Here is a 16,129-nt window from a genome sequence, read left to right as displayed (position 1 = left end):
TCAAGGCCTTATATTAACCTCAATCAGATCGCCTTGCACAGGTGCCTAGTCTCAGATGCTGCAATTTGCAGAAATCAAGCCTTTCTTCATAAGAGCACCCCTTTTTTCCCCTCACCAGTCTTGTTGTGATTTTCTGTACTGGTTCTAATAACTCTACATCCTTCCTAAAATGAGGCTTCCAGACCTGTACACAGTACTCAAGGTGTGGCCTGACTATTGCCTTATACAAGGGGATAATCACCTCCTTATCCCTGCTAGCAAAATTCCTGTATATCATTCACAAGACCCCATGACCTACTCTTGCAGCTTGTCTTCTCTGCTCAGAAAACTCCATGTCTTGACTGCACAATTACCCCAGGTCTCTTTCATTTTCCACTACCCTGAGTGTGACATCAACCAGTTGGTACATTTCACTGGGGTTACTGCTTCCCATATGCTGACTTTGCATTTGTCAATGTTAAACTTCAGTTGCTATTTCTCAGCCCATCTCCCCAACTTTTCCAGATCCTGTTGCAGCAGCAAACTGTCATTAACAACCCTCACAAACTTTGTGTCATCTGAAAACTTTGACATTAAGCTTTATGTACCTTCATCAGTAACATTGATAAATATACAAAACAACAATGGGCCCAACACCGAACCTGGGGAACACCACTAATAACATTAGTCCACGAAGAGCAGCACCCATTGATTACCACCCTCTGTCTTCTCCCACTTAACCATCCTTTTATCCATTGTAGCAACTTACCCTTAATACCATTCTGCTGCAATTTGTGCAATAACCACTTGCTAGCTAAAGGCAAATTTCCACACATCTGTTCTACCTCTGTCTTTTCTTAATTTGAATTTATGTCCCCTTAGGTTTGTAATCTGAACAAGTGGAAGGATCCCATCAGAATTCAGCGTGCTCAACCCATTCAAGGCCTTATACATCTCAATCAGATCACCTCACAGGTGCCTAGTCTCCAGCCACTGCAATTTGCAGAACTTAAGCATGTCCATGTCTCTGCTGAATACAAAGCAATTGACTAAATGTTTATTTTTCATAAGTCTTTTTCTTAGGTCTAGTGACATATTTCTTTGGCTTAGTAAAAAGATTTTACCTCTAAATGCTTGTTTTGCCATCACAATTCTTGAACCGATTTCACTGTGGCAAGATGAATCTTGTGTCCTAGATATTTTAATTTTGTTACCTGTTCTATTTTTCCCTATCAGTTTCAATGTGAAATTGTTTTGGCTTTTTACTTATCATCATAATCTTTGTTTTATTAGTGTTAATCTTCATTCTATATTTCTTCACTTTCTTAGTTAACTGTTTTAGCATATTGGATAACATTCTTGGGCTACCTGCAAGTATTACCTGATCATCTGCAAACTTGATTATGCTAAGTGTTCTTCCGCCTATCTTTATACCTAACTTTTTACCATCAAATGCTTCTTTCACTATTAATTATGCAAATATATTAAATAATGTCTTGACGATAAATAAGCTCGATGATAAATATATATTAAATAAACCTGGGGAAAGCAGGCATCCTTGCCTCACTCCTCTCCCTATTTTTGCTGTTTCTGTAAATTCTCCATTTAACCTGATGATGGCCTTTTGTCTTTTATACAAATCAAATATTAGCCTAATTAATCTTTGCGGACATTCAATGTTTTCTAGTAGAGGAAAAGCTCATTCCAAATTACCATGTCAAATGCTTTTGCATAGTCAATAAAGCACACATACAGATTCCTGCCATTGTTTTTATCATTCTTTCACCTAAGAATCTTAAAGTTCCTATTGCTTGTTTTGTAGATAAGTTCTTTCTGAACCCACATTGTGTATCCTCCAAAAAGTGTTTGATGTAGGATTCTATTCGTATTTTTATGATTTTTAAGAGAATTTTTGATGCTTGTGATATGAGGCTGATGGTTCTGTAGTCTTTGCATTTGGTTGGTGCAGATTGTTTTTTGTATTGGTACTATGACGGTTGTACAATGTTCTTCTGGCCATTTTCAATCCAAGTATATGATGTAAAAATTATTTTTTTGCATCCAGTTTCTTGGTCACTGCATAGTAACCTATTAGATTGGTTAGACAAGGCAGCCCTTTAACAAATCCAGCCATGCATGCCTGTCCAGAACCATCTGGACAAGCATGAAGCCTGTCCAGATGGTTCTTCATTACTTCTTTAACCAGTGATTCCTTGAAACAGACTTTAAGCTAACAGGCCTGTAATTACTCACATCGCCTTTTGATCCCCCCTTATGAATTGAGCATGCATGCACACATCTCCAGTCCATGGAACCTCTCATGAATGATGCCCAAGGATGCTCTCATAATTATGGCTGATTGTTTGCTTACATCTTATGCTGCCTCCCTTAATATAATTGGGTAGATTTCATCATTCACCTTGGATGCCTTTTTTATGTCCATCTTCAACGATTTATCCTTCACTTTCCTTTCAATTATCAGAAAGTCATTTAGCTCATCGTTAGAGATTGATAAACTTCTGCTATTCCCTTTTCCTTAAGAATTCCTCATGTGTGAATGTAGATGCAAAATGCCTATTCAATTTTTGAAGGTCTAAACTGCTTAATAAATATGGACCGATTATTTCTTTTGGTCCTGTAGCTTGACTTTAGAGTTAAATTTAGGGGTCTAAAAAAGTTTAATGAGCAACTCACAATTAATCCGAAACTTTTGTCTTATGTTGTAATGTTTATTCTTCATGCATGCATATAAGTTATTTTTTGTTATTTTGGTTTTTTTTTTTTTTTAGGAGCAACTAAGGCCATATTGCTCTGGGGGTATGCGCAGAGGTGGATTTAATGGCAGGCACACCGGGCGCGTGCCCTGGGTCCCGACTTCTGAAGGGCCCACGCAAAACACCAACAAATTAGTTGAACTAATATGTTCAACTATTAGTTCAAAACTTTGTGATTATTATTATGCTATTATTAATTATATTAAATATATATTATACTCAAATTTTATTGGAAATAAAACATTAATAGTACATAATATTTTTTATTTATTTAAAAAAATGGTTAACATGTATTTTTATTTTCCCCCTCTCTCTCTTTTTTTTAACGGGCCCAATATTTTCTTCTGTGTCTGGGGCCTCAACCGATCTTAATTCACTACTGGGTATGCGGTGGTCATTCTCCATATTTGGTGGTGATGGGCTCAAACCCCGGTCTAATCAAGAAGCGTGTGCTACGCACTGCTGCTCCTTCCCACCTGGCTATGGAGGATGCGTATAAATGACCAATCGTCGCACAATAGGAATAGTCTACGGATTGTGTGGTAGTTCAACACAACTACCACAAACTACTTATTGCGGAAACCTTAGAGATGAAACTACATGAAACTTCAATCAATATCCGTAGACCATTCCTATTGTCCGACGATTGGTCATTATACACATGCGTGAAGAACAAACACTACAACGTAAGACAAAAGTTTCGGATTAATTGTGAGTTGCTCTATTCCTGTGAACATGATGCCATGAAAAGTTCTAGTCCGACTTAAGGAATGTAGAGAATAATCCCCCCCCATATCCATTAAACTTTTTTAGACCCCCTAAATTTAACTCTAAAATCAAGCTACAGGACCAAAAGAAATAATCGGTCCATATTTATTAAGCAGTTTAGACCTTCAAAAATCTAATTTTATGTCAATCCATGTATTGGTTTCCTTGCTGCCAGAGGTATGGAGTTTGAAGACAGAAGTCTTGAGCGCTCATTGTTGAGACCGTATGGTCTGAACACTATGGTTCTGACAGTGGGGAAGATGTCCCACATGTTTTGCAAAATTGATATCGCCTTCCCCAAGAATTATTAGCGAGTTGGACTAGGAGAGTTGGTTGGAAAAGAAGCTTCCTATATCTAAAATAAAGGTTATCCCTGTTGATTCATAATATAATAGAGTATAGGAATTATCGAGCACTTAATAGCTCTCTATTATCAAATCTATAAAATTTTATGTTTTGCATTTTTAGAAAAGTTTGTCATGCCATCCTAAATTTCACTAAAAGTGAACCATTATAAATCTGGACATTATCATTTCTTTGTCTAGCCATTCACATGTAATTACTTAAATCTCATTTGATTGATTTTAATGAAATTTTATATCTGGATCTTTTAGAATTAATTGTTGGCCTTCCCATATTTCCTTTTTTTCATTCATGCACAGGCTATTCATTTACTATTTATTATAGCTGAAGCACTCAATATTTTTTGTTGCATTCATTCATTCCTCCAATCAGCACACGCTGTGTACTGATTGGAGGAATGAATTGGCAATATGACAGATGCACATAAACAAAATGCTGTCAGTTCTTGCATAAAGGCAGCGCCTCCATAGCCAGGTGGGAAGGAGCAGCAGCAGTGAGTAGCACACGCTTCTTGATTAGACCGGGGTTCGAGCCCGTCACCACCAAATATGGAGGATGCAGAAAGATCAGGGAATGACCACCGCATATCCCAGAGCAATATGGCCTTAGTTGCTAATGCTCCTAAAAAAAAAACCAAACCAAACCTTGCATAAAAGTTGTAATTTTTTCTTATTTTTTTGTTAAAAATTATGAATTATTACTATTTGCTAGCATGTCTGAAATGTAATACACTGCATACATTAATGAACTTGTTATATTTCTGTTAATATAAGGTTTCATAAATTAAAACAGTATGCATATCAATAAACACCTAGTGTATAAATTTCAAACCTAATGTTAAATAGACATCGTTTAGAGTTATTTTCAATTTTGTATTTATTTAACATATAGACTTATCCAAATTTGAGATGCATGGCTTCATCTCAAATGTACTTTTTCTTATTTAGATGTTGATGAATGTATTATCATGCCTCACCTATGTAAGAATGGACGATGCATCAATACATTAGGATTATACCGCTGTGTTTGCAACAGAGGCTACAAGCCAGACCACTCTGGAACCAGATGCCTTGGTGAGGATGTATTATTAATATTTACATTAACTGTTCAGTCATTTGATTCTCTTAAATCTTTTTTCTAAAATTTGTAATTTTATTAAAATTTTAATAAAATTTCATTTGTAATTTTATTAAAATTACAAAAAATTAAACAAATAAAAAATATTCATACATAACAAGATTTAATATTTAATTATAAATCTTTAGACATTAATATTTACAATTGGGAAAATACGTTTACAATATGGCTGCCCAAAAGTTCTTTGTTTTCACACCTTCTAAACACTAGTGATGTGTCTACACATTATTCTATATTCCTCTGCATTTAACATGCTTAACCTTAGGTATATAAAACTAAATGTTCTCTCTCTCACACACACACACACACACACACACACACACACACACACACACACACACACACACACACACACACACAAAACAATTAATTACAGTATTACCGTCTAAAAATGAATCCACACCCATTTAATATGTTTTAAATGCATAATTTCGGCACTAGCTTTCACTCAGATTAGTGACACTGTATTATTTATTTATCTAATGTCATAATACAATAAATTCTCTGATATTTGGTATTCAAGTAACCAAAATTTTGGAGGACATGTTCTCAGTTTTCTCAGTAACAAATTTAGTGATACCCTTATTTCTTTATCCTTCTGTTCTGCTATTATTGTGCATATCTTATTGTTTATATTATCTGTATGTACAAAGGATGTGGATGCAAATATATAATAGCTAATAGAAGAATATAAATTCATATCTTTCCTTGAAGTAAATACTTTAAATAGGAGGACTTTTAGCATTACCATTAGTAGAGGCATATAATGCAAGAAAGTAAGTTTATGTAGCATCAACCAAAAAAAAAAAAACCTCTCTAATTTCACCCATCAGCTCACTCCAAATGCTTGTCTAGTTCTGCTTTGAACTTATTTCAGTTTTCGACCTCCATTACGACAGATAGAAGTTTGTTCCAACTATCAACCACCCGCTGGCTAAAGGCAAATTTCTGCACATCTATTCTACAATTGTCTTTCCTCAATTTGAATTTATGTCCTCTCAGGTGAGTAATCTGAGCAAGAGGAAGAATCCCATCAGCATTGAGCTTGCTCAAACCACTCAAGGATTTATACACCTCAATTTGATCGCTTTACAGGTGCCTAGTCTCCAGATGCTGCAATTTGTGGAATTTAAGCCTTTCTTGATAAAAGCAAGATTTTGTGCACCTTATCAAGTCTCGTTGCCCTTCTCAGTACTCATTCCAGTAGCACCATATCTTTTCTAAAATTATGCCTCCAGACCTGTGTGGCCTGACCATTGCTTTATACAAAGGGATAATCACCTTCTTATCCCTGCTAGCAAAATCCCTGTATGTCATTGATGATAAGACTCCATAAGCTATTCTGGCAGCTTGCCTCATTGCTCAGAAAACTTCATGTCTGACTGCACAATTATCCCCAGATTGTTTTCATTCTCTACTAACCTGAGTGTAGTATCACACAGTCGGTATGTTACTCTGGGGTTACTGCTACCCATATGCAGTACTTTACATTTGTCAATGTTAAACTTCAGTTGCCATCTCTCAGCCCGGATGTTCAACTTTTCTAGATCTTGTTGCAGTAGTATACTATCGTTAACAACCCTGCCAACCTTCGTATCGTTTGCAAACTTAGACATTAACCCTGATATACCTTCATCAATATCACTGATAAACACTTGTAGAAGAATAAGAGAAATTTACCTCAATATGATATGTACAACACTTCCATATGATACTCACCAGAGATTAAAATGAATAAAAGATTAACACAAATTGATTACAGTAAAAAATCAATTGAACACAATTCAAGAATTAATTAAAATTTAAAAAACAATTTTAAAAAAATTAATTAAAAAATCAATTAAAGTTAAATGTTAATTTTGAAAAACAATTTTCCTTCCTGAAGCAGACAATACTTGTTGACCAAATCAAATCCAGTCAAATTTGTCAGACAAGACTTCCCCTTAACAAATCCATGCTGTGTCTGAACTATAACTGCAGTCTTGTCTAGATGATCCTGCAGTGCTTCTTTAACCAGTGAATCCATTATTTTCCCTGGAACAAAAGTTAAACTAACAGGTCAAGTGTCACCCTTTGATCCCCCTTTGTGAACTGGGGTCACATTTGCACATATCCAGTCCATGGGTACCTCCCCTGAGTGCAAGGAAGCTCTCATAATTATGGTTAAGGGTTTGCTTACTTCCTTTGCTGCCTCCTTTAATATAACTGGATAGATCCCATCCACCCCCAGGTGCCTTCCTTATGTTTATCTTCAACAGTTTCTGCTCTGCTTTGTTCTCAGTTATTACAAAATCATTTAGCTCCCTGTTAGAGTTTGATAAGCTTCTGGCCTCCACTTCCCTATAGACTTCCTCATGTGTGAATGTAGATGCAAAATACCCATTCAGTTTGTGGCCCCAAGTGCCAAGCATTTTCAAGTGATCAAATGATTTAAAGTGATACTATAGTGCGCTTCTCCATTATATTTAGTTTATTACATTTATAGCGATCTTTATTTTCTGTACTTAATAAGTAGGTTTTGCTAAAAGGACCTAACAAACTATTAGAAAGGAAAGTCGGCTTTCTTTTATTCTCAAACTAACTACCAAACCTACTAATTTATAGCAGTTGCTTGGTCACTTGATGGCACCACTCTTGCCTCCTCATGGCAGGACCAGAAACCTGGGAGTTTGAAGTTACACTCCCAGTGCTAAAAAGACCAAATCATGAGTAGTAAAGCCACTACTCCCCAAGGGACTTCAGAGAAGATCCCACTAAATTGAACTGCTGAAGATCCCACTAAATTGAACTGCTGAAGATCCTGAAAATAATGCCAAAGGGCAAAGGACAGACAGTTCAAAACCAGCACCAACACCCTTATTCCTAATCATTCACTCCACTGGAGAAGAGACATTAGGAAGGAAAAATCCCCATTTTTTATCCAAAAAGGACTAGCCAAAATGGAACACCAAAATTGATCACGCAACTCCCATCTGGGAATTTGTTAGTTGAAGCGTCCAGTACCAGACATTCAGAAAAGTTACTGAATGTATTTAACATTGTGGAGATATACCAGTAGTAGTCACTCCCTTAAACTCTTCACGGGGAGTAATTTCCGAGTGAGATCTCTTACACGTTACGGAAGAGGAAATCACCAATGAACTCCAAATTCAGGAGTGACAAATGTAAGATGAATTTAAATTTAGAGAGATAGAAATACAATACCTACCAAAACCTTAATTCTGACATTTAACACACCAAATCCCACCTACTGTAAAAACAGGATATTTGAACTGCCAAGTAAAGGCATATATCCCCAATCCCCTGCGCTGTTTCCAATGTTAAAAATATGGACACTCACAGACTGCATGTAGAAATAAACTGACATGTGTTAAATGTGGATGCAAAGAACATCACATTGATGACAGCCCAGTTCCAACCCCAAAGTGTCCAGATTGTGAAGGAGAACATCCTGCTTACTCCAGAACATGTGAAAGATGGAAAAAAAGAAAAAGAAATACAAAACAGACCACAGTATTACATACCAAGAAGCAAGAAAAATGGTCCAGCCAACTATAGCCAGTAGATCAATATACACATAAGTAGTGACTAAATTTAAATCAGTGGAATATCAAACTGAAATCTCACTTCTTCCAAATAAATCTTTTTCTCCACAAGTCAAACACTTACTCCAAGCAAAACAACAAGATAAACATGAGAAAACGGTAATCACACTGATCTCAATCCCCTCAGACTCTTTCAACAGAGTAAGAGTAATGAAAGATGACATAATCATGAACCTACCTCGGAATTTATGGGATTTGAGAAAATGGGAAAGTTAGATGATGAAGTGTTGGAAATCCATGTTGAAGAAAGGAGAAGATATGGATACTGGAAAACTGGTATTTCCCAAAAGAGATAAAGTAAGGACAGAAAAACAAAAGACAACCACCCAACTAAAATAGCTTGAGGGGCTGAGCAAATATAAATAATGGATAAAATTGTTCAGTGAAACTGTCGAGGATTATTGATTAATTTTGATGACGTCCAGTATCTGATCACCCAGTACGCACCAATCTGTATCTGTCTCCAGGAAACGTACCTTAAACAACAAGATACCCTGAATATCAGGAAGTATTCAATGTACAGAAGAGACCGAATAACTCAAGATATAACACATGGAGGAGTTGCTATATTAGTAAAGACAGAATACCAACACAACAGGTGCATATGAATAGCCGAATAGAGGCAATAGCAGTTCGTACAATTGCAGAGTCCCTATTAACCATATGTTCATTATAGGAGAAGATGTCTCTTATGAAGACTTTGATACAACAACTATCCCCCAATCTGTCTGATAGGAGATAAGAATGGACATAACCCTTGTAGAGATGCTCAGATTACAACAGAATAGGACGCATCATTGAACACTAGATAATCACAACTTCCTACTTCTTAACAGGGGTAACCACACTTCCACTTTCCAACTTGGACAACCACAGCTATAGATCTTACCATATGTACTCCTACACTTTAACAACATTTAATTGGGAAGTATTCGAGGATCCTCTTGGTAGTTATCATTATCCAGTAATTTCCACACTAGTAAGTGAATATCCATATCATATCAGCAGGACTCCCCATTGGAAGATAGAAAAAGCTAATTGGGAAGCATTTAGGAGGAAAGCAGTTTTCATCATTCTTGAGCAGGAAACAGTAGATGTTACCCTAGCACGTCACAGAAAGAATACAAAATTCAGGCAAGCTAGCAGCCCCAAAGACTTCATCATGTTTCCCAAACCGTCCAAAAACATGGTGGAACAGTGATTGCACTGAAACAAGAAAGCAGCAAAATAGGGCATGAACTGATTTTGAAAATACCCCACCACGGACAATCTAATTCAGTACAAAAGAATGCGAGCTATAGCGCGATTCAATGGGAAGCAGATTCAAAGAGCAACATTAGCATTAGCATTAGTAGAGGCATATTTTGCAAGAAAGTAAGCTTATGCAGCATCAGCCAAAAAAAAAAAAAAAACTTCCACTTCACCCCTCTGTTCACTCGAAATATCTGTCCAGCTGAGCCTTAAATTTATTTAGGCTATCAACTTCCACAACAAGGGATGGAAGTCTGTTCCACCAACCAACTACCCGCTGGTTAAAGGCAAATTTCCGCACATCTTTCTATATCTGTCTTTCTTCAATCTGAATTTATGCCCTCTCAGGTGATTATTCTGAGCAAGAGGAAGAATCCTATCGGCATTGAGCATGCTCAAATCATTCAAGACTTTATACACCTCTATCAGATCACCTCGCCAGTGCCTAGTCTCCAGACACTGTAATTTGCAAAACTTAAGCCTTTCTTCGTAAGAGCAACCCTTTGTTCCATTCACTAACCTTGTTGCCCTTCTCTGTACTCGTTCCAGCAGCTCTACATATTTCTTGAAATGAGGCCTCCAGACCTGTACACAGTACCCAAGGTGTGGCCTGACCATTCCCTTATACAAGGGAATAATCACCTCCTTATCCCTGCTAGAAAAATTCCTGTATATCATTGATAAGACACCATGAGCTACTCTTGCAGCAGGTCTGCATTGCTCAGAGAACTTGATATCTCCCTGCGCAATTACCCCCAGGTCCTTTTCATTCTCTACCACTGTCAGTGTAGTACCACAGAGTTGAGACGTTGCTCTGGGGTTGCTGTTTCCCATATGTAGTACTTTACATTTGTCAGTGTTAAACTTCATTTGCCACCTCTCAGCCCATCTGCTCAACCTTTCCAGTCCTGTTGCAGCAGCATAGCATCAGTAGTGTCCTTAACAACATTGGCAACTTTTATATTGTCTGCAAACTTGGACATTAAGCTTGATATACCATCATCAATATTATTTATAAATACAGAAAACAACAATGGACCCAACACTGAACCCTGAGGGATTCCACTAATAACATTAGTCCACGATGAGCAGTATCCATTGATTACCACTCTCTGTCTTCCCCCCCTCAACCACTCCTTTATCCACAGCAGCAATTTGCCTCCAGTGCCACACTACTCCAATTTGTGCAGCAGTCTTCCATGTGCAACAGTATCAAAAGCCTTTCTAAGATCTAAGTATATAATATCAAAGTTATTCCCTGCATCCAGTTCTTTTGTGACTGCATCATAGTATCCAATCAAATTTGTCAGGCAAGACTTCCCCTTAACAAAACCATGCTGTGTCCGAAATATAACTGAAGTCTTGTCTACATTATCCTGCAGTGCTTCTTTAACCAGTGACTCCATTAATTTTCCTGGAACAGAAGTTAAACTCACAGGTCCATAATTACTAGGGGTACTTCCCCTGAGTCCAAGGAAGCTCTCATAATTATGGCTAAAGGTTTGCTTACTTCCTTTGCTGCCTCCTTTAATATAACTGGATAGATCCCATGCACCCTTCTTGTGTTTATCTTCAACAATTTCTCCTCCACTTTACTCTCAGTTATTACAAGATTATCTAGCTTACTGCAAGAGTTGAATACACCTCTGGCATTCCCCTTGCTGAATAACTCCTCATGTGTGAATGTTGATGCAGAATATTCAATTAGTTTGTTAGCTGACTGAGCAGGATCATCAATAGTTGAACCATCGATATCAAGTGGATCAATCTGATTCATCCCCTTCCTTCTAGAGTTTACATAAGTAAAGAACTCTTTGCTGTTTTTATTTGCATCCCTTGCCAAAGATTTCTCGTAATCTGCCTTTGCCTGCCTAACTTCCTTTGTAACTTGGTTGCAGATCAACTTATATCTATCATAGGCTTCTGTGTCACATGTTAATTTATATGTATCCCAAGCATTTTTCTTCTCTGCCATATGTCTCATTAGTTCATCTGACATCCATTTAGGCCTAAACCTTGAACAATATTTCTTAGTTGGTATGTAAAGCCTAGTAGCTTCCAAGATAAGTTCTTTGAATGCTTCCCATTTTGAATTTGCTGTTGGTAACATCATCAGTTGGTCCCACTGTATAGAATTTAAATACTGTCTCAGACCATCATAGTCGCCTTTACGAAAGCAGTAACCCTTCCCTTTACCCCTGATGATAGTTACCTCTTTGATTAAATCCCACTTCGGCACACTGTGATCACTGCCACCTAGTGGATCCTCTATCTGCAGATTCTTAATGCATGACGAATCACTACTAATAATCAAATCAAGAGTATTACTCCCTCTAGTTGCCTCCAGAACATGCTGATGTAGAAAACAATCATCCAATAAATCCATAAAAGCCTTGCTAGTGTGTGAGTGACCAACCCACAAATTCCATTCAATGTCTGGGAAATTAAAATCCCCCATTATAAGACACTCTGATTTACTGGCCCACTCTATTTCCCTGTACAGTTTCTTATTATACTCATCAGAGTCATTAGGCCTATAGCACACTCCTACTCTCAATTTTGATCTCCCAATGCTTACGTCACACCAAACTGACTCGACACTGCACCGTCCAGCGATGTCGACTGGCTTCACTTCCTTGGATTTTATATGTTTCTTAACTAATAGCATAACCCCTCCTCCCTTCCTATCCTGTCTATCCTTTCTGTAGTCGTTGTACTCCCCAAATTCCAGTTCTGCATTCCTTATATCTGTGTGGCACCACGTCTCTGATATCCCAACAATATACGCCTTTGATGCTTTGAGCAATACCTCAAATTCATCAAATTTATTTACAAAACTCCTAGCATTGGTGTACACGCAAGTATACATGCACCTGTTCTTTTTCTTAGCTACCCTAACACAACCCATGTGTTTACTTGTACTGCAATGACTCCCAGCAGTCTCTGAAATATCCTGCATCTTGTTTTCCAGGCTTCTGCTCATTCCAATAGAAGCAGTGTAAGAATCACTTTCACCTCTGCCCGTGGCCACTGTTAATCTATTAGTCCCTGTATCCCCCCCAAGATGGCAGTTTTCCGACCCACCTAACACTGCCTCGATAGCATCAGCAAATATTCTTGCACCCTTTCTATTTAAGTGTATCCCATCCCTGTAGAAGCAGTCCCTTCTGTTAACAAGTACAGACCAGTCTGAAAAAAATTCTACCCATTGAGCCTTGCACAATCTTTCCAGGGCCGAATTGATCAACAAGGCTCTCATCATATACTCCCTCCTATCATGTCTGGGCAGAATTGCAGACACTTTCAAATTCAACCCTAATTCACGGCTTTTTTTCAACAGTAACCTGCTTGTTAAGTAATTCTGCCAGTCTCCTACTCTTAATATCATTAGTGCAAACGTGTACAACTGTATCACCTTTTGTGCCCTTAAAAGATGATATCCGCTCTACAACATCATCAACTTTTGCCCCTGGCAGACATACCCTGGTCCTGTTCCACCTATCCTTTTTATAAAGCATGTTCCCCGTTTCTCTGACAATAGAGTCACCAACAACTACTAGTTCCTGTGGGACCAGCGCATTCTACCTTTGGGGTTGCTGCTGTGTCGCGTGATGTCCAAGTGCAAGCTCTGGCATTGGTTTGATCCTAACATGGATCAAATTCACATTTACAATAAACAAAACAACAAATGCACATATAGTCTGGAATAGAATAAGAAAAATGACAGGTAAATATAGACATAAGCCATCACCAGTACTGTTCTGCGATGGAATTAGTTTGACTGAACCTACTGTTATTGCAAATACATTAGGTGAGACCTTTGCAAAAGTACCAGCAAAAGCTTCATACCATCCAGAATTTCTGATCCAAAAAGAAAAAGAAGAAAAGCATAAGATTAAATTTAAATCAAAAGGGTAATGATCCCTACAATCAACCATTCACAATAAATGAACTGCACGAAGTTTTGTCCACAGCCAGGCCAAGTGCAGTGGGCCCAGGCAACATACATTATGACATGATCAAGCACCTTGAGAAGAGTTAATTTGAAAATTTATTGAAACTGTATAACAGAATATTCCAAGAAAATGTATTTCCAAACACATGGTGCCATGCAATAGTGCTAGCTTTCCCTAAACCTGACAAAGACCTAACAAATCCATGCAACTATTGACTAATAGCGTTTACCAGTTGTTTAGGGAAATTGCTAGAAAAAAATGATAAATATGAGATTGATATGGTATTTAGAGAAAAATAACATCTACACAAACACGCAGCGTGTTTTCAGACATTACAGGTCTACACTAAACCTCCTAGTTAGGAAAGAAGCCAACACCAGAAATGCATTTATCAGATCACAACATATGGTTACAATATTTTTTGACATTGAAAAAAGCTTACGATACCACTTGGAGATATGGGATCCTAAGAGATATGCACCACGGTGGACTCAGAGGCAATCTTTCTATGTTTATGCAGAACTTCCTTATGAACAGAACTTTCCAATTTAAAATACAAACTTCTTTCTCCAAAATCTACCAACACGAAGAAGGCATCCCAAAGTGTTCAGTCTTGAGTGCTACTTTGTTTGCCATAAAGATTAATTTAATCACAAATCAACTCCCTCCTTCAGTTTCACATGCACTTTATGTTGATGACTTTAGTATCTCTAGTCAGTCACAGAACATGTGAACTATCGAGAGGCAGTTACCATGTGCAATCAACGATATAAGTAAGTGTGCACTAGATAATGGTTTCAGACTGTCAACACAAAAGGCAATATGTGTACATTTTTGCCACAAAAGAAATCTCCATACTGACCCTGAATTAAAACTAGAAGGTCAGATTATACCAACGCAGCTGAAAGCAAAATTTCTTGGACTAATCTTAGAGAAGCAACTCACATTCATGGAGAACATCTGGGAGCTACGTAAAAGCTGTACAAAATGCCTGAGCATACTTAAATTCCTTTCATCAACAGCATGGGGAGCAGACAGATGTTCCTTACTAAACCTATACAAAGCACTAATTAGATCAAGGTTGGACTATGGAGCCCCAGTGTACAATTCAGCATGAAAAACAACTCTGAAATGGCTGGACCCAGTTCATCATAATGCACTGTGTATAGCTGTTGGCACCTATTGTACCTCTACCATATATAGTCTCTATGCTGAAGCCAACAAACCACCTTTAACCCTTAGGTGAAAACAACTGGCATTGGATTATACATTTAAAATAAAATCTATGCATGGACACCCTACTTGGGAGACCCTCTTTGATCACTTTGCAGAAATATCTACCAGGATCGGCAACAAGCAAATCGACCCCTGGGAATCAGACTTCTTTCAGAAATGGAATAAAATACCTGCAACTTCTTTCAGAAACAGAATAAAAAAGCAATAGCTGCAACAATCTTCCAACAGTTACATGCAGAGCACAGAATTCAATTTCCTGATTACGTTCCAATATACACAGATGGTTCGAAAACAGACACATTAGTGGCAGTGGCAGATGTATTCCCAGATATTACTTTAACGCAACAGCTACTGAAAGAGTGCAGTGCCTACACAGCAGAATTATACGCAATAAAAATAGCCTTAACTCATGTACAAGATAAATGTTGCATGAGAAGTGTAATATTTACAGATTCCTTGAGTTCCTTACATGCCATGCAAAATATAGGTACACCCAAACAACCCATCCTTTGGCACATATGACAAATACTAACTGACTGCACCAGAAATGAATAGGACACACTTTTCTACTGGATCCCAGGATATACAGGGATTGCTGGAAATGGAGCAGCAGACAGGTTAGCAAAAGAAACAATACTACAGGTTGGAGAAGATATATCAGTGCTGTAGTCTGATTACAAGCCTGTGATACAGCGTACTTGCCAGTTGGCACCTCCATAGCCAGTTGGGCAGGAACAGCAGTGCGTAGCACATGCTTCTTGATTAGACTGGGGTTTGAGCCCGTGACCACCAAATACAGAGGATGCAGAAAGGTCATGGAATGACCACCGCATATCCCTGAAGCAATATGGCCTTAGTTGCTAATGCTCCTAAAAACCAAATAACAACTTGCCAGTTGCAATGGCAAGAAACTTGGAATCAGCAAACTGCAAACAAATTGTACCAAATAAAGCCAATTATTGGAAACTGGATTTCTAGCACATGAAGTCGAGAAAGGAAGAAACAGCACTGACCAGACTAAGAATTGGGAATACTCATATTATGCATTCTTTCTTGTTGC

The 16,129-nt window shown here is 37.8% G+C and overlaps 1 protein-coding gene across 3 annotated transcripts in view; it reads left to right on the top strand.

Moving 5' to 3' along the window:
• LOC150080668 (fibrillin-2-like) overlaps window positions 1–16,129 on the top strand; it is a 1,460,049-nt gene that overhangs the window by 1,272,502 nt on the left and 171,418 nt on the right. For all 3 annotated transcript variants that reach the window (XM_090381969.1, XM_090381968.1, XM_090381967.1), the window contains exon 58: window positions 4,832–4,957. In XM_090381969.1, coding sequence (XP_090238095.1) covers window positions 4,832–4,957 — 126 coding nt within the window. The remainder of the gene's footprint in view (window positions 1–4,831; window positions 4,958–16,129) is intronic.

The sequence above is a fragment of the Mastigoproctus giganteus genome, chromosome 9 (genome assembly GCF_048544385.1).
Source record: "Mastigoproctus giganteus isolate SK-2022 chromosome 9, ASM4854438v1, whole genome shotgun sequence".
NCBI lineage: Eukaryota > Metazoa > Arthropoda > Arachnida > Uropygi > Thelyphonidae > Mastigoproctus > Mastigoproctus giganteus.
This window is presented reverse-complemented; position numbering and strand designations above follow the sequence as displayed.